This window comes from Gavia stellata, chromosome 4 (genome assembly GCF_030936135.1).
Source record: "Gavia stellata isolate bGavSte3 chromosome 4, bGavSte3.hap2, whole genome shotgun sequence".
Taxonomy (NCBI): domain Eukaryota; kingdom Metazoa; phylum Chordata; class Aves; order Gaviiformes; family Gaviidae; genus Gavia; species Gavia stellata.
In genome coordinates this window covers 33,880,636-33,902,532 of record NC_082597.1, presented here as the reverse complement: position 1 = coordinate 33,902,532, position 21,897 = coordinate 33,880,636, and the positions used below count along the sequence as shown (strand labels likewise).

Below are 21,897 nucleotides of genomic sequence, written 5' to 3'. Positions count from 1 at the left end.
GGTATTTGTGGTTTTAAATCTTGAAAGGATACACTTTGTTTATAACTGGAGCAGTCTGACCTTCAGCAAACTTATCAGTTGTCTCCCATTTCTTTTTCTATCATGTCTGAGTATAAAGATCACATGTTGATAGATTTGCAAGTGTGTGAGAGGAACAAAGAATTCACGAGCACATTATACCAAAATTCTTGGTTGTTCTATTTCACAATACTTATGTTATATCTGAAGTGCCTGAGAAAATACTGGTTCGTATTTTCTTTCTGTCTCTTCTTCCATTACCATCCTACTCGACAAGTTTCAGAGTATTCAAAAGGTTTTCCTTGACACCTGTTGTTGCACATGCATCTCGCAGGACACAGAAACAACCCTCACCCCGACACTAACTACCCTTACAAATGTAGTAATGCTTGAATAGCACACTTTTACTAAAAATTTTACTTTATTTTTAAATTTAATTTTAAACTTGTTATTAATCTTTGTTATTATAATAAATTGGTTGTTATATTAAATTATTATTGTAAATGCTTAATAATTTCCTTTATTTTTATTTTAAATTTTACTTTTAAAAGCCACTTCAGTAGAAGTAGCTATAAAAAATACAAGAATGTGGGCTGTAGAATAGGTCAGAAATATAGATAGTAATTGTTTCTTTCTACAGTAGCAGATGCTAACCAAATTTAAAAGTGATGAATGCAATCAACCTTTCAGCAGAACAAATTAAAGTTGTGTTGTTAATGCAGAGAAAATCCGTGACAACTGCTCAGGTGAAAGTTACTGATGGTTGGGATTGTATTTGTGCATTAGAAACTGTCTGATACAACTTTGAAGTATTACACGTGGACTAAAATAAAGATAAGCGTTGATGAGAAGATGTATTATTAAGAATTTTTGTTAATAGAACCTTTTCATTAAATAGATGCTTTATTTCCAATATTTTATTTTACTTATAGCTTTATCTGATATTCATGGAAATTTTATCTTGAACGGAAATTTTGTTGTAAGCATGTCAAAAAGAGAAATCAATATACAAGGAGCCATTTTTGAGTACAGTGGTTCAAATAATACGATAGAACGAATTAACAGCACTGATAGAATCGAAGAAGAGCTAACCTTACAGGTGCATGTTTACTTTTTTCATAAGTTTGAAAATTTGCTACATGATCATTATGTTCATAATTTTATGTTCAAAATCACTGAAAAACAGCTATCATTTTATTTCAATTAAGGTTTTATGTGTAGGGAATTTATACAACCCTGATGTGCGTTATTCGTTCAATATCCCAATAGAAGACAGAAGCGATCTGTTTATGTGGGATCCTTATGGACCCTGGCAAGATTGCAGCAGGATGTGCCAAGGTACTGTGAATTCTTTTGTCACCAGAACCAAAAACCTGATGGCATTTAGGAAGGGACTAGTCTTAAGTACTGAGATTCTTCACCCCAACTTGTAGGGAAGAAAGTCAGCACTCTCAGTAAACTTTAGGTGCACAGAGCCTTTAAGGGCGGAATGGCTTCTGATTTTGTTTTGCTATTTTCAGTATTTATGCAATGCAATTCTATATTCAAAACTACATTTGTGTTCCTTTCTTTTGTAGCCATAGGAGTGGTTTATAAAAAAAAAGTTGAATCAAGTCTAATACAGCCTTAGAAAGCAGTATTGTACTACTAATATGTATTAGGCTTCCATTATCATATTTCCAGGTGGTCACTGACTGATTAGTCTAGTATCTTTATATACTTTGCCTTATGTGCTACTTGGGTGAAGCTATTTAAAGACATTTTTTATTATTTTTTACGATTTTGTTATTCTATAGGCCATTCCAGTGTAAAAATAAAACTGCAATATGTATGAAGTGTATATTTAAAGTGTATGTACACAGAATTTTGATAATACTCCTATAAGTAAGTGCTAGACGTGCCAGTACTTGAGAGTTTCTTCTGGTTTTGAGTCAGGCTGTAGACATGCTCACATGCTAGAAAAGCAGAGCATCTCTCAACTGTGAAACTTCTCCCCTCACTCCAGATCTTTTAGGTACCTTGTGATCAAATTTTCTGCTTCCTTAAAGAAAAGGATCACAACTTCTAAGTTAACACGGTGGTTTGGTAATTTGGTAATTAGCAAAGGACAGACGTGATGCATTTGGAATACTTAACCTGATGAGTAAATGGACTGTTGCACTTCTGCAGTTTTCTGGAAGTTGATATCCTCGTGAGATCACTGTGGGACAGCTGTGAGATGGCAGGGGTGACTGGAACAAGGTTGTTCTCCATCTGAAATGTAGTCAGCTGCACAAAGCAGCATGTTTGTACAGAATCTGCTGTATACAAAGATTAGTGTTAATGGAGTATCTCAGTTACATTCCTAAATGATGAATGGAATCCATTAGTGTAAAAAAGCACTCTTATTTTATCCCTTTATTTGCTTTTTTTGGTTCCTTTTCAAGGTATTCGAAGAAGAAGAATGACATGCATACGTAAAAGTGATCATGTGGTAGTGTCTGATCAAAGATGTGAACTTACACCCACTGTAGCAGATGTCTTTGAGGAGTGTAACACAGAGTGTGAATTAAGGTAAAAAGAGGTTCCTAACTGATGGAGCTATTGTGGTCTTGGATATTGTTGTTGATAGATATTGATACAAAATCATTCCGATTGCTTTATCCTCTGTCCCTCCACCCCTCTCCACCGCCCTCATCCCTCCCAACTCTCCCTCCTTTCTTCAAATCTGTTGGTATGATGGGTTTATACGTTAGGTTTACACCTCTGAATCTAAGCAGAACTAGCAGACTTATCTAATATTTATTGGCAAAGTACAAAGACTTTTGTTAGGATTGTGAATCTGTTCTATACATCCTCATGCAAAAACTTTTATTACTGGGCAGAATACATATTTCACCAGAATTGTACCCACAACTGGAACTAATTTGAAACAGACTTGTGTTTTTGCACTCCAAGAAAGCCCACGCTGAAGTGTTCAGAGGATGAGCAGTTAGAATTATAGCTTACATTTTTCAAAGTCACCTAGGAGATTAAGACAAAAGATCCTTTAAAATTAAAAAGAGGTTTTTAAGCCTATGAGTCAAATTCTTTTATATTACTTTAAAAATTCCAGTCATGAGATAGATTTTACAGTTTTATCTGTTCCCTAAAATGCATATTTATTTACATGGCAATTCCTGGTACATTCTCTGGGTGCTTTATTAACCTACAGTTTATCCTTGTAGGTGGCACAATGTTGGCAAAAGTGACTGCACATCAAAGTGTGGCCCAGGGTATCGGTCTATAGAGATCCACTGCATGAAGTACTCTATTTCAAAAGGATTCAATACTCCAGTGGATGATAAGTACTGTGCTGATCAAAAGAAACCACCAACCAGAGAGTCCTGCCATGGTGACTGTATGTTAACAAGTTGGCACTACACAGAATGGTCAGAGGTACAAATTCAAAACCTTATAATTGTAGCATTATAGTTCTTGTTAGCGTTCATATCAAATTTTTATTTCTATATCAATTTTTTTTAGTTTAAGTAACTAAAAGAAAATAATGTTTGACAAATGCAGAGTTGTAGGAGGAGCTAATACCAATCTTTATATTTCAGCAACTTCCTAATATTTTTGTAAGAAACTGTAGCTAAATTGTTTGCAGCTTGGTTTTGGAAGTCAGCAGAGAAGATCTGGTGGTTAAAGGTGTATATTTTATTTACAGTCTTGATAATTTAGTTCTGAGAGTATTTTGGAGAAAAGGAATAAGTACAATTTCAGCTTTAATCTTCATCAGAGTTTTATTTTCGAACTACTAAACAAGGTGCCAAATTTAGCTCACGTGAACATATTCACAGTCTGTGGATTAAACGTAGGATACATTTGTCTAACACAATCATTAGTGTCTTTCACCTTTAAAACTGATAAGGTATTTTGACATGGTTTTATCATGTTGTGTTTCCTCTTTTGTAATATTGTCTATACACCGCAGTGTTCCAGGAGCTGTGAGAGAGGTGTCAGAACCAGAGAAGCTTTTTGTATGAACAATTTGGGTCATCATCTTCCTGACAGAGAATGCCAGGAACTTCCAAGACTTGTAACACAGAGTTGCAATGAATTCTTATGTCCAAGCTGGTCTGTTAGTGAGTGGAGCGAGGTAATGAACCATGTAAAACTTAAGACGCCTTTGGTCCTGGTCATCGATATTAAAATAAGCTGCTTTAAGTGTTTGGTTTTTTTGTTCTGGCTATTTCGGGGCGTATGATAATAAAAATTCTGAAGTCCTGGGATTTGGCTCATATACATCCCAGATGCATAAATGGCATGAGAACTTCTGAAAAACACCTAGAATTTATTTTTCTCTGAAACGTTGTTACATTAAAATGAGGTAGTGAAGCTACTTAAAATAAATCTATCTACAGTAATATGCATACCTTCCTTTTTTATGAAGCAATGAGAACCATCCAACCAACTGAAGAACAGATTTATATCCGTTTTATTATAGATTATATGGTTATAAAAGAATCATGGATAGTTTAAACATTTTTCCTATGAAAGCTGTGATATGTGCACTCATATTTTAAACAGGTATTCTTTATTCTAATGGAAATAAATGACTTGTATATGGTTCTCATATGTTTGTAGCTTTAGAAATTTAATAGTGAATCCTTTGTGTTAGCATTTGGGTTGATGTTTACAGGAAATGGAGAGTTCATAAAAGAACTAGTTTTGTTGGACTGCTTACATTCATGGAATATTTTTGTTATTAATGTGATCTTTAAAATCCAACAGATTACTAAAAGAAAGTGAAGTCATTAATGCAGATTCATGTCTTTACAAACTGATGACTCTAATAATTTTACAGTGTCCTGTGACATGTGGCAAAGGAATGAAGCATCGTCAAGTATGGTGCCAACTTAATGATGAACAACTGAGTGATGATCTCTGTAATCCAAATGATAGACCAGAATCAGCAACACCGTGTGAACTTCATGAATGTGCATCTTGGCAAGTAGGGCCTTGGGGATCAGTGAGTACATAAGGATTCCTGGCTTCTTGTTTCCTAGTTCAGACTATGAGTGATTACAAAACAATACCTTTTAAACATTTTCATTGGATCTTAAGCAGTTACTTTAGTTGAATTGATTCACGTTTGTTTGCTCCTATTGGCTATCTAACCTGTAATTTAGGAACACCCACATATTAGTTCTAAACGCCTAAAATAGTCATGGACCCCGAGCCTTAATATCAAAGATGCTTTTACACATGAATGTATTATATCTCCAGAATAATGAAAATGTAGATAGCAAACTGTTCAGATGCATGAGACAGGTAAAATACCAAGTATTTATAGGTGTGTGGGCATATTTAAGTGGTAGCTTTAATTAAGATCATAGAAGTGTATATGCTAATAATAGCAGGCAAAAAGACTTAGTATTTTGTTGTTATGTTTTGTTTTGACCTTCAGTAATAAAAGATCTGCTATCTCTTCATGTGAAAGCGCTGTTGAAAAATATGTTCCTTTGTGTAATGATGCTCATCTAATGTGTATCAGAGTGGCTTCAAAATTCTGGAAAAAAGTTAATAAATTTGCGAAGGAAACTTTTGTCACCAAATAGATGAAAATTAATTAAAAAATACTAAGGTACTCAATTTCATGGAGCTTTCATAAGATCAGATTACTCAAATCAACAGAAGTGTTTGATTATTCAGTGTTTCTTGGTTGTTAGTGAGAATTCATAACTAAATAGCAGCTGATTATTTATTTGTTTACATATAACCTGTTAGTAAAATACAGACTAAACATACCTTTGGAAATTAAGTATATTTTTAACCTCAACATTTCTTTTGTATAGAACTTTTCTCATGTACTATTTTTTCACGTTAGAGATAACTGTTGTCAAACTTAATGTTGAATTCCTTTTGAGTAATCTTTTGATCATGAAGTGCTGGCTTTCCATTCCTACAAGCTAAATGCAAAAATGAAGTAAAAAATTAATTCAGTACCATCATACAATTCTTCTGAATAAAAAAATCACTGTGTATGGCCTTGCTGGAATAGCTTGTACAAGCAATTTACCAACTCATGTCACTGGAGCAGACCTTTCTATTGCAGTTTTTCCACCATACCATCTGGTAATAGCTATTCACAACCTGGGTTTTTACCAGTGTTTGTGCTTGAACCACAACATTTATAGGATGGGATTTATGTCATAATATTTTCAGCCATCTAACATTTTAGGTGCCTTCTTTGAGTGTGCTTTTGTCAAACTCTGTAGTGAAGGAAGAGAAATTTAATAGCTGCAGCTAGTGATTCATTTGGAAGCCACCCCTTAGTCCCTCCCCCCCCACTTCCTCTACCCCAGTTTTTATTGCTGTGCATGACATTATATAGCATGGATTATCCCTTTGATCAGTGCAGGTCAGCTGTCCTGGGCTGTGTTGCACACATCTAGCCTACTTACTGCAGGGCGTAGAAGGGGGAGAAAGAGAAGTCTTTATCCTGCACAATCACTGCTCAGCAATAGCCAAAATATTGGTGTGTTATAGACACTGTTTAAGCACCATATTGTCTGCCATGAAGAAAGTTAACACCCATCCCAGTAGTCATTCCTATTCATTCTAGAAGGAGTTTTAAAATAGAAAATATAATTTAAAATTAATTTTTATTACAAATCATGCTATTTCAAGTGTGTGAAATTATTCACTTTAACAGTGTGGTGTAACGTGTGGACGTGGACACCAGATGCGTGCAGTCAAATGTGTTACTGGCACTTACAGAGTTATTTTGGATGATGACAGGGAATGTAATGCTGCTACTCGTCCTAGAGATAACCAAGTAAGTTAAAAAATACCTTCCAGTTGATTGTACTTTTTAAAAGCATCTAAATACATGTGTTGTCTAATGACTCTTTGATGGAACTTGCAGGAAATGAGTTCTAAAATGAGAAAAATATACTGGAACTATCTGGTTTTTTTCCTGAACTTCAAATTTCACCTAGGGAACTAAGTAAAAGAAGAGTTACATGGAGAACTGAAAATTTGGTATATGATTGAAGGGGTCCAAAGGCCCTTGATTATTTGTGGGGGGAAGCTACAACATGTAGAATATTATAAGGAGACTGCTTGCCATGATGCTTAATAATAGCACCTAACTGGCTTGGTATTCTCTAAAATTCTGCTTGTATATAGTTCTTAAAAGAATGACATGGTTACTTGAAGAAAGCTTCAGTTGTTGAAATAATACTAATTCAAAACTGTGTAGACATGAATTATGATTCAATATGGTATTAATATGGTTCTTACCTTTTCTTCTTGTCTCATTTTACTTAGTTTATCACTTCCCTTAATTGAAATCTATCATTTTTCAGAAGAAATGTTTTTAATACAGTCAGTGGGTTTACTTTTAACTAAAAGCAATTGTTGTCTTTAGGTGCTATGTATTATGTATTCTTGAACAAGATTTCAAACTAAAAACCAAGTAATTAGCATAAAGTTATTTCCACTTACGTGTGAAAACGCTGGGTTTGAGTATGCTTTGTATTTTGAATTGTACCTGTTCAGCTGTTGACTGAAACTGGGCAATTTTGTGTTCTCAGTAGCCGAAGGTATAAAGGACAGGACAGCAGAGCCACTATCTTCACTCGGTTCTTGTATACTGCATATGGCTATGAAACAGGACACAGTAAGGTCTACACCCATTGCCTCTAGCAAGTTGCCCAACACAATTCTTTCTTGAAGTGCAAATATTATTAGTTATTACTAATACTGTTTTAACATCAAATACATTTTTCTTTGCCTCTGGATTTGAAACAAAACAATTCAATGAAAAGCCTTTGAATAACGCCAGCGAAAGATTATAAGATGGTATTTACTTGTTAATTAATGCTGGCTTACTGTGATGGTAGGATCTGTCTCTGTGGGGGCCATTTGCTTTACAACTGGCTCTTCCAAAATGTGTGCTTTTAAAGCTTTTTTTTTTCCTCACCCCCACAGGAATGTGAACTGCCCTCTTGTCCAGAAAACACAAAATTATGGACTACATCGCTTCCTCTAGTTCATGAGGGGAAGGTGACCCAATGGAGATACGGATCATGGACCCCAGTATGTAATGTAATAGTGGTCACATCTTGCAGAGCAGTCCTCTATTCCTTCACCCATTTTTCCATAAAGCTCTCATTAATACATTTTTCAGACTGAAATCTGCTTGGGATAAATTTTAAAGGAATTCTAATGTTTTTTTAAGAACCTGTTTCTGAAGGAGCAGATAGACACTCCCAGAAAATTCTGTGTGCTTCAAATCTAGCCAGGGGAAAAAAACCACGATTCTAGGAGCTGGGGTTCTGAGGAAAATAGCTTTCGTGTGATTGAGAGTGTGTAAGGAAGTGGGTTTTTTAAATAATTGATCAGTTTCTGAGTATGAAGAACATCTTTCATGCTAAAATATGATTTAGATCTTTTATGTAAATAGCAGTATTAAACAGTTTGGGTCTTTAAAGGTCTAATTTTACATAATTTGGAAAATAAGCATTATAAAAAAATGATTTCTACACAAACTTGGTTTAATGGAAGAGTCTTTGATTTTGATAGCGTTGAAAATTAGTTTTACTTTATAGTGATGCGAAAATTTAAAATTATCTATAAAAATGTGGGTGTGTCTGTTAATCCTTTGAGGTTCTTAATAAAGCATGTAACACAATTATGTCTTTGCACAACTATTTTAACTAAAGAGCAGCAAAGAGTGCATAGACTGAGGATACTCAGAAACTCTTCGCTAAATCCAACTTGAACTTCTCAGCTACAAAGGCATCAGAAGGGGCTCAATGGAATATGCTAATATAAACTAGAATGGCAAATGGATTGTGAATATCAGTTTTTATTGTATCCGTTGATGTAAATATTGCATCACTGTGTAATAACTAAAGTGTTCTGGAAGTTACTCTCTAATGTTTCTATTGTTAATAAATGAAAAATTTTGCCTTTGCAACTGTATAATAGTTCCATGTTATAGTTGAAATGCTACCTGTTCAGATATGCTGAAGTGCTTCACAAGAATTAAGGCCATGCAATTCAGTTCCAAGCCAACGGGAATTCTTAAGGCCTAAACCATCCAGCAATATTTCACTTTCCTTCCTGAATGCATGGCTCTATCAGAGTGAGATGGTAATCTGGTTCTCAGTGTTTAATTCTAAAGTCAAGCTGATGCTAAGCTGTGTTAGTATTTGAGATGCTTGCATGATCTTGTTTTGGTCTCCTAAAGTGCGATGAGCTTGGATTGTTCTCTGACAGTGCTCTGCATCCTGTGGGAAGGGTGATCGTGCTCGCTATGTGAGTTGTAGAGATGCTTATGGAGGAATAGCAGATGAATCTTTCTGTGCTCATTTACCACGACCAGCTGAAATTTCAAGCTGCTTTAGCCCATGTGGAGAGTGGCAAGTTGGAAATTGGTCCCCTGTAAGTATTAATTGTAATTTTTTTTTTTAATGTATCTATTTAGATTATTGGCAAAAGTCTCTGGTTAGAAATTGGGTCTATTCTGTGCAAGTGTGGTTGAAATTGCATCCCTTGAAAAAACAAAGTATACATTTCTTATTGTCAAAAGTAAATATAAATGTCTTTGGTTATTAATTATCAATGTTCTGTCACAAATGTTGGGTTAATTTTTGGTCAGTGCACAGTTACATGTGATACTGGAATAGTAACAAGACAAGTTATCTGTGTCAACTATCATCAACAAATCAACGAGAATTACTGTGATCCTGAAGGCCGACCTTCCAATGAACAAGAATGTAACATGCCACCGTGTCCACCGGTTTATCATCATGTTCCGAAAATACACGACAATCCAAGCTATTTTCCAGAAATAGGTTACCTTCCAATACACCATCCACAAGACAATATAAACCAGTGGAACCGTCCCTCTGTGCGAGGATATCAATGGAGAACTGGACCCTGGGGAGCAGTAAGGATTTTGTTTTATTATATTAATTTGTTCTTTCACATGTGTGTTAACATTTCTAGCAATGTTACAGCAGTACAGATTTGGTCAAAAGAGAAGCACATTTGTTTTTATTAATAATATTATTATTAAGAATATATTAAATTCAAAATGTAATTTTTCTGAGTTTTCAACTTTAAAATACTTCTACACAGTAGTAATTTTTATTTGCAAATTTACGTTTTGAAAGTTAACATTGAAAAATAATAATTTTAAGTTGTTTTAACCAACATATTTTACATTTTTCTGATTATGCAATGGTGATACATATGTTTGCATGTTTTGGTAGTGCTCTAGTACTTGTGCAGGTGGATTTCACCGTCGAGTTGTAGTCTGTCAAGATGAGGAAGGAAGAAGTGCTAGTTATTGCGATGAGGCAACGAAACCTCCAGAGTCAAGACACTGTGATTCTGGACCCTGCCCACGATGGAACTATGGGAACTGGGGAGAAGTAAGATGATTTCACTTTCAAAGGGAAACATTATTTACCACATAAGCTTAGAAATAGTAACATAATTATTTGACTGTGAATGGAACTGAACACCATTTTTTTTACTTATTTGAAAAGAATGAGTTTCAACCTGTTTAGATAAAATTTGTTCTTTGATCAAATCCAGAACTGTAGTGTAAATGAGTAGTGTGAATATACATCCAAAAGAAGTATTGTGTGAGGCTGAGGATGTACAACATAGAATTGAGTGTTGCAGTAGCGTCTTGAATCTTGAGACATAGAAAATTATTTTCTGTTACAAAAAGATGAATCGTATGCAGAAAAAACCTCAGTGTAATAGCTAGCCTAAGAAAAAAATGAGCACAAGAAGCTTCAAAGAAGCTTTATTACATCAAATTTCATAGGTACTGACTAGAATAACTGTGCAAGTAGTAGTATCTACTGGGTTGTAGTTACAAATCAGAAGTATGAAGATAGGATCCTGCATCTAAAACGTGTGCCTGGGTTAGAATGTTTTGATGAAATGTTATACATTATTGGACAAAGAACGGTTTCTCCATGCCACGTAATGTCATGTCTTGACCACACATTCTTGCTCAAACACCACAGAAAGAGTTAAAGCTGGTTAGTTTGGCATTCATTCAAATCTAACCTCTTGTGATTCCTGCCCTCTTTTCTTATTCTTGATACATCAATATCTAAAGCTGGGAAAAGAAGAAAAATTGTTTGAGTGACTTTTTTCTTTTTCTTTTCTTCTCCCCTCATTTTGGCCAGATCTAGCCATTTAGTTCTCAAGGTCAGTCTCAGTGTCATGTTGTTTCTGTCCATAGCTGCAGACTTGGTATCCAGTTAATGCAGATGCTGCAGTTTTTGTCTAATTTTGAATCCTCTGAAATACAGTCAAAAGCTATAAACTATTGGAATATGCTCACTTTTGATCAGATTGTTTTTAATAGCTCATTAGAAATGAGAATTAGTATTTTTGTCTGGTATTGCAGAATTACAGGAAAACTGAAACCCAGAAAACACATCCTACGTGTATTTTACACTTAGTCTGTATAAGTTGGACTATGAGAAAGTGTGGCAGTGTCTGAGTTTTCTCTTTTCTGGCAGGAAAAACTAGTTTTGGGACCAATTTCCATCTTTTCCTCATATCAGAGAGATATATATATGCACATTTATTCTAACAAATGGTTATGTTTCCTTGTAGAGTAGATTCTCTGTAACTGAGACTTTGTGTAGAAAATCTCATAGTAAACTATAAAAATGTAGTTTGGTAAATGTTTTGGTGAGAGAATTGTAGACTGTAAGTCCTTATTCTAGAATTGAGAGTCCAGGGAATATGAAAATAGACATTGTAAATAATAACATGTGCTGATTATTGCTGTATCTTTTTGATTTAATGGTATGTGATGACTCTCTTAACAAAAATATTCCATATAAAATTTTATATTTCAGTGTACTCAAACTTGTGGAGATGGCATAAAGACAAGACTGGTGATTTGTCAGCTTCCTACTGGCCAAATGTTGGGTGATCAAAACTGTGAAATTCTAGACAAGCCACCTAATATGGCACAATGTAATGTGCATTCTTGCCCTGGTGATGTTTCATGGCATCGGGGACCATGGAAATCGGTACGATAGCATTCACTAATATTTTTCTCTTTCTTGTTCTTTCTGTCACTCTATTTCCCCTTGCCTTTTAAAAATATTATTTTATTTGATAACAGTGAAATAATAATTCATGTCAAATATAGTCGATGTAGTTTGATTAAGCAATTGTTCCTGCAGTCATTGAATTAAATGGGAAACAGCCATTTGCTTCAGTGGGAACACTATCATGCTCTGTGAAACATCATAAGGAATATTTTGAAAATTACCAGAAATCATGATAGCCGACAGCAATACCTAATAGGTTGTTCTATTTTGAAGGATTATGATTTGATCTGTGTTTTCAATTTAAAAGTATATGCTGTAATTTATACTGTAGTATTATCTACATATTTATATTTGTAAAAAAAAAAAGCTTTTTAGTGCATAACTTTTTTCATAGTATATTTAAGTATAAAATAACTCACACACATGTATATTACACACTGTCATCAAACATTTTACTCCGTATTACGTGTACATTTGTGTATAAAAGTTTATATTTGTGGTTTTAAAACAGTGACTAATTAAAGCTGTCTATGTATAATTATGTATGTAACTATAATATGTTATTGTCTACATGTCACTGTCTATTAATTTGTAAAAAATGCCTGCAATAATCACCATTAATCTTGAAAATTGCCACTAGCAGATTATTAACATACAGACGTAATCATAACAAGATCTACAATATAGAGTACATTATATTTCCCAAGGTGTGAATTTGGCAACGATATTTATTAGTGTGCTCAATGCTAAGGAGAATAATGGCAATCAAAGGAGGTTGGATCCAGTTCTGGTTCCATCGAAATGAGTTAAAAAACTGCCATTAACATCCCTGGGAGATGGGCTAGTAAAACAGTTCTATTTTATTATTTTTTTAATTAATAAAACTATGTAATTTGGTTCTTTGAATTGACATGGAAACATTTTTAAAAATATTGTCCAATTTCAACTTTAAATAATTCATTAGTGTTTATATAATAAATTCTAATTTATTGCAAATAGACTTTAAAATTAAAGTTTGGATTAATAATTTAACACAGTTATCTGTTTGTTCCACTGTGCAAAACAGAGTTTTGGGTTTGTTTTTAACAGACACCAGAGTATCTTATTTAGCCATTAGCCAAATAATTGGTGGTGACTTGCTAATGCTTAATTAATATATGTACTTCAGGTGCTGAGAAGACAGCAGGGTGTTCAGCACACAGTTGTCCTTGAACTCAATGTTTGCTTTCCTTTTAGATCAAAACTTATTTACAGCCAGTTAATTCCGAGTGATGCAGTTTGTCCTGCATTAATAGGTTACCTGTAAGCTATTTAATGTATTGTAAATATTACGTATGGCTTAGTTTTGCAAAGATTTTCATGTTGGTTTATATCTCAATTGACATAAAAAGCCATTTTAAGCCTTCAAAAACTAGGTTCAGAATGGAATCTAGTTATCGGAGAGTTTGTGGCCTCTCGTATATGACTGCAAGCTCTATGTTATTCAGTAATAGTTTTAATTTCATCACACTGTCACGTGGTGTTGTGCAGAAACAAACATAGCAGATTCAGGAAATAAAAGCAGGCTCACATATTAAATATGCTGTCACTCTTTAGTAATTTAGGTAGTTTGAATGCTGCCAACACACAAACTTCAGTTGAATTTTGTTGCTGTTTAAACAGAGCAAAATTTATTCATTAAGGACTATTATGAAAGAGCAGTAAAAGCTTTAGTCACAGAAACACTGTTGTAGCCTAGCACAAATCGTTTTGTTTAGCCTTCACCTATGGGTGGTTGACTAGTGATGTGATAATTTGGCAATAGTTCACGGCTCTGCCTATCTTACACCTTTCTGGCATACAATATGCTCTAATATAGGGGACTGTTAATGACTGGACACTCTCTGGAGGCTGGAGTCATCAACCATGTCACATCTACACTTATTCCCTTCTCTGTAAAGACAGCAAGAACCAGATAAATCACTATATTTGTGTTTTTGATAAAAGTATTGAGTAATATTTATGTGTTTGGACAGCAATACCTCACACTTTTTTATCTACTAGTGAGGTTCCAATGTCAAAACTTAAGTAGAAACTGAAATGCAAGACTTCCCACACGTAGTGTAATTTACCATAATAGATTCTGCTGTCTTTTACTTCTGGCATGCATGGCACAAATGTAATATATGGAGAGGGTGACTAGAAGGAAGGGAATTTCTGAGCAATTGCTTTACCTGGAACAACTCCTTGACCTCCTTGAATACTGGTCCTGTCTCTGGCCCAGCCAGTTCAGAAATGGGTATCAAAAATTCCTTAAAAAACCTTTTCCCCATTCTAATGTAGCTTTGTCTAAACCATGTCTGAACTAAAAGCTTCGCTCATGGATTATTCCAGCTTTTACATAGCCAGATAGTTTCCTCTTGGATTTTAGATTCCAGCAGAAATAGATTAAGAAAACAATCAAGTTAGCTAAGACTAATTCAGAATCCTGAGTCAAGAATCTGATCCACCATGTAGAAGGATTGTTCTAGTTTATCAGTTGTCAGTGTCTTTTATGCTCTCTTCCTTATTGGGGCATTCTAACTTCTTCCACTAGCTATCACTATGTATTTAAGGATAGAAGACTTTTAGCAAGATGCCTTATAAGTGTATTTCTTTCAGGTTTTGGGTCATTTTACGCAATGTAATTAAAATAAAACATACCTTGTAAATGCACAATAGGGCAGTTGCAAGGAAGGCTCTGTTTATGATTTGAAGCCAGAATTCTGGTTGATGCTTTCTGCAGTTTAGCAGCTATGGACTGTTACACTTTATAGTGTCTGTCTATGGCTACCAGAGCTGACCGTTAGAAAGCTTAAAGGCTATGTACTCCTCTGTTGCCAGTTTCTGCAGTTGTCCAAAAGGGATGTGAGGCAAGGAAATGTCAAATTCTAAGGGCTTGTACCACTCCAGGACACATTCTCAGAAATATTATACATATTCAAAAAGTTTGATTCTTTGAATCGTTGAAACTTTAATTCAGTCCAGAATTTTCGTACAAAGATATCCAAGCCAGAAAGACACTCTGAAGTTTTACAGGGAGAGTGGCTAGGAAACACATCCTTTTGCCTGTAACTTGAATTAATTTGATCTGGAGGTCACTGAGACACTCTGACAATGATCTTTTTAGAATGTAGCTACGTCTTCTGCCCTCTTAATTTTGTGCAAGTTTCTAAGGGAATTTTCTTTTTTTTTTTTTTTCCTTGCCTTTGTATCAAAACCCAAAGGAAATGGAGTGGGTTTACACCCAGTCCATACATCTTGAGGGACTCTGCTTTGTTTTCAAAGAATATTGGTGTCAATTCTTAATGTAAATGAGGTTGATAAATACACTCCTAAATTCAAGTGTTTCAAAATTTGAAACATTTGATTTCAGGATTTATTGCCTAATTGGCATGTATCTAAGTACAGTACCTCTTTTTTCATATAAAAAGCTACAATACAGATATATATATATATTTTGATATATACATATTTATAATGTATTTGTAAGTTAAATAATACTGGAGGTATATATAGCTGCTTATTTTAACGGAGTTGCACCACCACTAAATTTGGCCCATATATCTTGGATATTTTTCTTTTAGACTACTCGAGTTTCACTGGTGAAGGGATTGAGGCAATGATCCAAAACTTCATGAAAGAATGAATAAATTACAAGCTAAAAAGTATGGAAACCATATGTCGCATTATATAATGTCAAAAAAAATTCCATAGCATTCTGACAGCTGGCTAAGAGTACTTTGTTCTAGTATAGATTTTTATTGTATCCCTTCTTTCCACAGTGCATTATTGGGTTTTTGTGTTTAGTCCATGCAGTAAGACTTCTGGTTTATTGTATTAATTTTCATCAGAGGGGTTCAGGTTTTCTGACCCTAATGACAAGAAGTTGTTTTTTACGTAAAGCATGAAAAGAGAGAGTATTACAAATTCACAAAGATACCAGAAGGTTTTAAAACTGAACCGTAATGACTAGATTAAACAATTTTGTGCTAGAAGAGTTGTAGAATAATCTATCTTAATTGAGTTCAAGAATGCTGCTTTGTTGCTTTCAATACTAAGCTTTTTCCTTTGAACAGCATTTCCCATAGAATCATAGAATAGATTGGGTTGGCAGGAACCTTTAAAGGTCATCTAGTCCAAACCCCCTGCAATGAGCAGGGACAATGACCACGTCCACATGCTTTAGTATTCTTAGCCAAACAATCGTCTGTTACCTGACAAAAAGCTATGTGGGAATATAATCAAATCAACTGTTAGTTGCATCAATGGTTATGTTTAGATACAACAAACCTTCAGATACATAGTGCAGATACGTACACAATCTTGTAAAGCTTTCGTGTATAGCAACAATGTAAAGTAGCTATACTAGAGAATAAAATACCAATTTTAGCAGTACTTGGCTGGGAAATAATTTGACACACAGTAGCAAGTTAGGAGATTTCCAGTGCCAAAGCCCTGGTCTGGTACCTGGGCAAAATGTGTAATGTGAACATACATTTTGTTTTACTCTTCATTCTGCTGTTCAACAGGTGATAGCTCTTTTACGCATCTAGTATGTTTTTCTTAATGGAGGTCTTTTATGGTGCCTTCACTTCAAGGATGGTATTTGACTACTAACTGAAGCTTCCCCTTTTTATCTCAGTTTCGTTTAAGATTTTGGCATTTATCTCTTGGTTAAATGGTCGTATCTTCCTTTCTAGTCTCTTCTATGCCTCCTAGGTTGTTGCTGCACAATAGAAAACAAGTGTAAGTTTCTCAAAATTCCTGATACATATATGCTTTTATTGTGCTGTGTACCTTTCATTTTATACAATTTCTTCAAGTTTTTATAGAGTGTGAGGAGGAATTACACTGGAGGAATAAAATAGGCTATTCATATATGGGAAGACAATACCTTCCAGCTTCACATAGTGAGGAAGGTTTGTTTGCATTTTTGGATGACAAGAATTTTTATATATCTAGGAGTTTGATTTTATTTTTGGCACCCCATATTTTTTCAGTGCTTACCAAAACCCTTGGAGAGCCGGGTAACTAAACAGCAAGGTCCCTGCTTAGGCAGTCAGTGTTAGCAGTTGATGTTTCCTTGGAAACTTTATATTTCATTAGGGCTTTCATTCTTGTGTGAGTGTCATTGCAACCTAAATTTTATCAGAGACGTTTTAACCAGGTATGTCACAACTTGAAATATATGTTTGCTTCTCATCCTTTCTTGTTCCTTTAGAAAGAATATATAGCTGGATTACTGAATCCTGAGTGTTACCTAAAGGTTGTTGCAGTAGTCTATTATCAGTAAATCTTTACAGCATGTTTGAAACCAGATAACTTACTGTATGCATGTCTTATCTGAGCAGATGCAGCACAGGAAGGTGCTGTAGCTTGAAGGTAACAAATATTGCCACAAAAGCCAACAGTTATGCCTTTGCTCTGTACCATCCTCAGTTTTACCTCAAACAATCAGTCTTTTTGAGGTGTTCTAGTTTCCTCATCTGAACAGTTTCACATATAGTCATTGTACAGCTTTGTTGCTAAGCTCTACCAGTTATGGTTCAGAGCATAGCAAAGTTAAGGTCCACCTTGAGGTTTTTATTTTCTGTTAGGTTTTCTTGAAAACGTCTACATCTGGAATTTCATTTAAATAATAATGGAAGAGGATTTATACTCTCTAGTGCGAGTTAATTGTAGTGCAGTAATTAGCACTTTGTTTACTTACATTTGTTTTCTTATATTGTGAGTTGAGATATAATACATCCAGTTCTTTTCAAAGTTAAGACTTATGAAGAGTTTCTCCCAAAATTCTACCTTATACCAGTTGTGAAGTCAGATAATAACTGTAGAATTCTTTTCTTAATTATTTTAAACATACTTTCTATAATTAAAGGGACCTTAGATTAAAAGTGGACAGACACAACTTTCCCAAGAATAGTACTTGTGCAGAGTGCTTTTACACTGTTCTAACACTATTAAAAGAACAAAACACTGACAACAAACTAGACACGTCAATTGCACTTTGTTTTTAGTCAAGAAATTGAGTACCACAGACAAGTGTTTCACTAACTGTTCAAATTACATCAAAAAAGAAGTCCCACAAAACTACAGTTTAAGAATCTTAGTTTTTCTGAGTTCTTCGGGAACAGACTAAATCTGATTGTGCTGAGGTATCTTTGTGGTCAGTGATACAGACAAGATTTGCCCCTGACAGAAGATAATTATATTTTGTTTGTCTGAAATGTTGATAAAATGAAGATTTTTATTTTTTTCTTTTCCTTACTCTTAGGATTTTTATGTAATTTCATAAGTATTACTTGTGATTTCAGAGAAAATAAGCATAAAAAGAGTGGATCAGCTCATCTTCTAAGTTACCTTTAAGTGTCAGAAATATCTTAATGCTATTACTTCCTGCCCTCCAGACACATACTGTAATAATCTTTAAAGTGGCTGTTTTTCTAGTTCTTAATTTTTCTTTTTAGTTGCTCCAGAATAATTTCAGTGTAATTCTGTCTTTGCACTAGTGGAAAAAAACCCAACTATTATTACTTTTGATGAATATAAATTTATGTTTCAAGAATTAACGTCCCAGTCCCCTTCCAGTGTTGTTACTGCCAGGCATCCCATTGACTTCTGCAGGAGCAGCCCAAACCTGCATAAGTAAAATATTTATTTGTTTTCATTTTAATGCAAAAAATCTTGCTATGTATGATAAGTGCCTTCATTCACTTTTTCTAATGTGTAAAAAGTATTTATATCTGTAAAGATAATCTTTTATATTAAAAGGGAATTCAGAATCAGTGAACTTGGTTTTCAAAACCAGCTTCAGTCTTTTACCTCTACTTTTGCTGCTGCCTAATGTCAAACTTCAGAATACCTCATTACCAATACAGCACATTTATTTAATATCCCACTGGCTGAAATCTTAATGTTAGCATATGCTATTCATTTTTGAAAACTTTGGAAATGGGGGGTGCCTTTTCAAAGATAACTGATAACATATGTCACTACCCAAATAATGTCATAAAACAGACTTGGGATAGTGGATTTCATTTAGGGTAATTCTGATAAAAATGAAAGAAAACACTTGTTTCCAAAATTCAAAAACAAATGTTTGTGTATTGTTCACCAAGTTTAGAGGAAATTTCTCCATTTTGGTGCTATGTTGCCTGTATAGCTTGAAATAATAAATAAGTTGTAATGTATGTGTGATAATTTAATTTAATGACTGTGATTTGCATCTCTGAAATACAGTTGCATTTTAACCCTTCTTTTTTATGCATGTTGTGTGGCTTTGTGTTTATATTTAATGTGTCCTTTATTAAGGAATGCTAATGTTTAAAGTCCTTAAAAAAATAAAAAAGGGGGGATGGGAACTAACCACTTTTGCTGAGTTTTTTTTTTCATTGAGTAATCTTTATGTTGCAATGAACTTCATATGGTATTCTAGTGACATCGTTTTCATGGGGGAAGCTCTTATACTTGAACAGAAAAAAGATATATAAACATTGTTACTGATAAAAGCAGCAATTGATGCCATTGGACAACTGGACTGGAATAGGTGGTTGGCATGTGATCTTTAATGGTAAAGCTTAAAGAATACTAGCTGTTGAACCTTTTGCTGGAGCTGTTTTTTTATGGCCCAGTCCTGCTCCCACTTAGTCAGTGGCAAAAGACATAGAAAAATGAGGATCATAACATAATGTTCAACTCTTAGTCTCAAAGACAAAACAATTTTTTACACTTTTGCTTGAGGAGGTTTGCAGAACTTTCAGACCTTCCATTTAGAAAGGGAAAAAAAGCAGGTGCTCCTTAATACCTTTCCTAAATATATATATATAGCCATTTAATGAAAAGGAATGTGCATTTAATGAAAAGGAATGTGAAGCTACTGATGTATTTATTTCTTTTTTGCAGAGTTAGAACCTTCAGAAAAGCTGAAGAGTTCTGGGTAGTCAGATCCGCTTGAAAATCATTCTGAGCTGCCTGTATATGTGTGGCAGTTTCAAAAATCCCAGTCACAACTCATAAATATTGTCTCAAAGTTTTTTTGAGACCCAAATTAAAAAGTTATTAAATATATATTAAAGTGTTAGCATTTCCTAACATTTATGAAGGTTAATGCACAAATATTTTGGTCACCTGGCATGGGTTAGGAAATTAACAAAATATTTTGTAGTTCTCTATTACGGTAGTTCCTAGTCCTTTCTTTGAAAACTGGTAATTGTGGGAGACTGATGACTCCACTGAGATAGACTGCTATATTGATCAGTATGTGTTCTAGCATGCATCTATCTATGGCCCTTTCACTTCAGTGAGAGCAGGATTTGGCACTTAGATTTCCTGCTGAATCAGTCCTTCAGAAGTTCTTATGCATGCTCACGTTTATGCATATGACTGTAATGTTGGAAAGATTGATCTGTAAGTAAATTGAAAATACACAAAAAAGTGGCTTAGGCTGAGAACAAACTGGAATTCAACATGTGAAGGTAGGTAAAATGTTGTATTTATTATCCAAAATATAATTTTTTTTTTGTGCCCAATTAATATTTTAAATAATTTGTATTATTTTTCTTAATTCTTTAGCTTATATTTAAAGTGCCATAGAAAGAGTTATATTTTTATATGCTTCTAAAAAATTTGAAAAATTCTGACAATACTATATCATTTCAGTATATATTGCTTTGTATTTCCAGTTTTCTTTAAAGTTCAAATACAAAACCTTAGTTTTTAATCAAATGAAAAAAGTGAAGTGATACTTCCTTAGAGCAGACAGACACACAGAGCTCATTTATTTGTTATTCCTCTAATTTCTGAGCTACTGTTTTGCTGCTGCTAACATGATTGAAATGATAAATCAGAGATTGCATTTGCTGTGGTCCAGTGTTTCTTCTGCTCATGTTTAGGTTTTTGCAAACTCAGCTAAAACTAATTGGTCTACCGTTGTAAGACTGTATTATCTCTAGTTACTTTTGTAATTAGTTAATTGAAGGGACCCTATCTCTTAAGATAAAAAAGAAGAATCCATAAAATGAAGTTTTAAATTGCGAAAAGAACATAAACAAACAGTTTTTCTGTGCAGCTCCTTTGATTGTGCAAATGTAGCTTCTGCACCAGAGATCCTTCACCATGTTAAAAATATGGTCCAACTTTTATTGTGAAGACCTATGAATAAAATGCCACTCTCAAGGGGTGAACATTACTTTTCAGTGAGAATGCAGATTATGTCATTCCCATGCATTTGTTCAGTTTTCCCAAGCTTCACAAGAGGCAGGAGGCTGTCCTCCCTGTGATGCAATCTGTTAAATTGTGTCTGGTTGTTGGAAGCAACAATGGATTCATTTTAGGTTGCTGTTCGGTTTTCGTGGAGGTTTGTGAACACAACTGCTGGATGGACACAGTTACGTTTGTTGTTCTCCATTTGGAACATGTGTCTGGAAATTTATCCATTTATTGGAAACAGAAAAAACCTCTGCATTTCTTTGGCTCACACTGGATTTCCCTGAGGTCTCCTATCACCATTTCTGCCACCCTTCTATCTTGATGCTTGCATTTTGCTCACTGTTTGTCTCCAGTGCTGCTGCTTTCATGTAATTGCCTAAAGGTGTTACTAGTGTTACATGACTATGGAATAAAGAAAGTTGAGACTTGCTGAAGTCTGGCCAAGTCAGCAATTTGACGTCTGCAGTGGTGTAATGGTAAAAGTGCCTGTACCAAATACTTCCTAGGAGGTATCAAAGGCAAAGAGCAGGATTGCTGTTCAGTCTTGTCAATTTGACATAAATTTATACTTGTAGATTAA

General features: G+C 34.4%; 1 protein-coding gene across 1 annotated transcript in view; it reads left to right on the top strand.

The window, feature by feature from the left end:
* Nucleotides 1-21,897, top strand: part of ADAMTS20 (ADAM metallopeptidase with thrombospondin type 1 motif 20) — a 100,607-nt gene that overhangs the window by 53,944 nt on the left and 24,766 nt on the right. Inside the window, exons 17-28 of the mRNA XM_059817364.1 lie at nucleotides 951-1,117; nucleotides 1,227-1,356; nucleotides 2,445-2,571; nucleotides 3,225-3,435; nucleotides 3,974-4,138; nucleotides 4,847-5,011; nucleotides 6,698-6,820; nucleotides 7,978-8,085; nucleotides 9,271-9,435; nucleotides 9,653-9,943; nucleotides 10,269-10,430; nucleotides 11,889-12,065. Coding sequence (XP_059673347.1) covers nucleotides 951-1,117; nucleotides 1,227-1,356; nucleotides 2,445-2,571; nucleotides 3,225-3,435; nucleotides 3,974-4,138; nucleotides 4,847-5,011; nucleotides 6,698-6,820; nucleotides 7,978-8,085; nucleotides 9,271-9,435; nucleotides 9,653-9,943; nucleotides 10,269-10,430; nucleotides 11,889-12,065 — 1,991 coding nt within the window. The remainder of the gene's footprint in view (nucleotides 1-950; nucleotides 1,118-1,226; nucleotides 1,357-2,444; nucleotides 2,572-3,224; nucleotides 3,436-3,973; nucleotides 4,139-4,846; nucleotides 5,012-6,697; nucleotides 6,821-7,977; nucleotides 8,086-9,270; nucleotides 9,436-9,652; nucleotides 9,944-10,268; nucleotides 10,431-11,888; nucleotides 12,066-21,897) is intronic.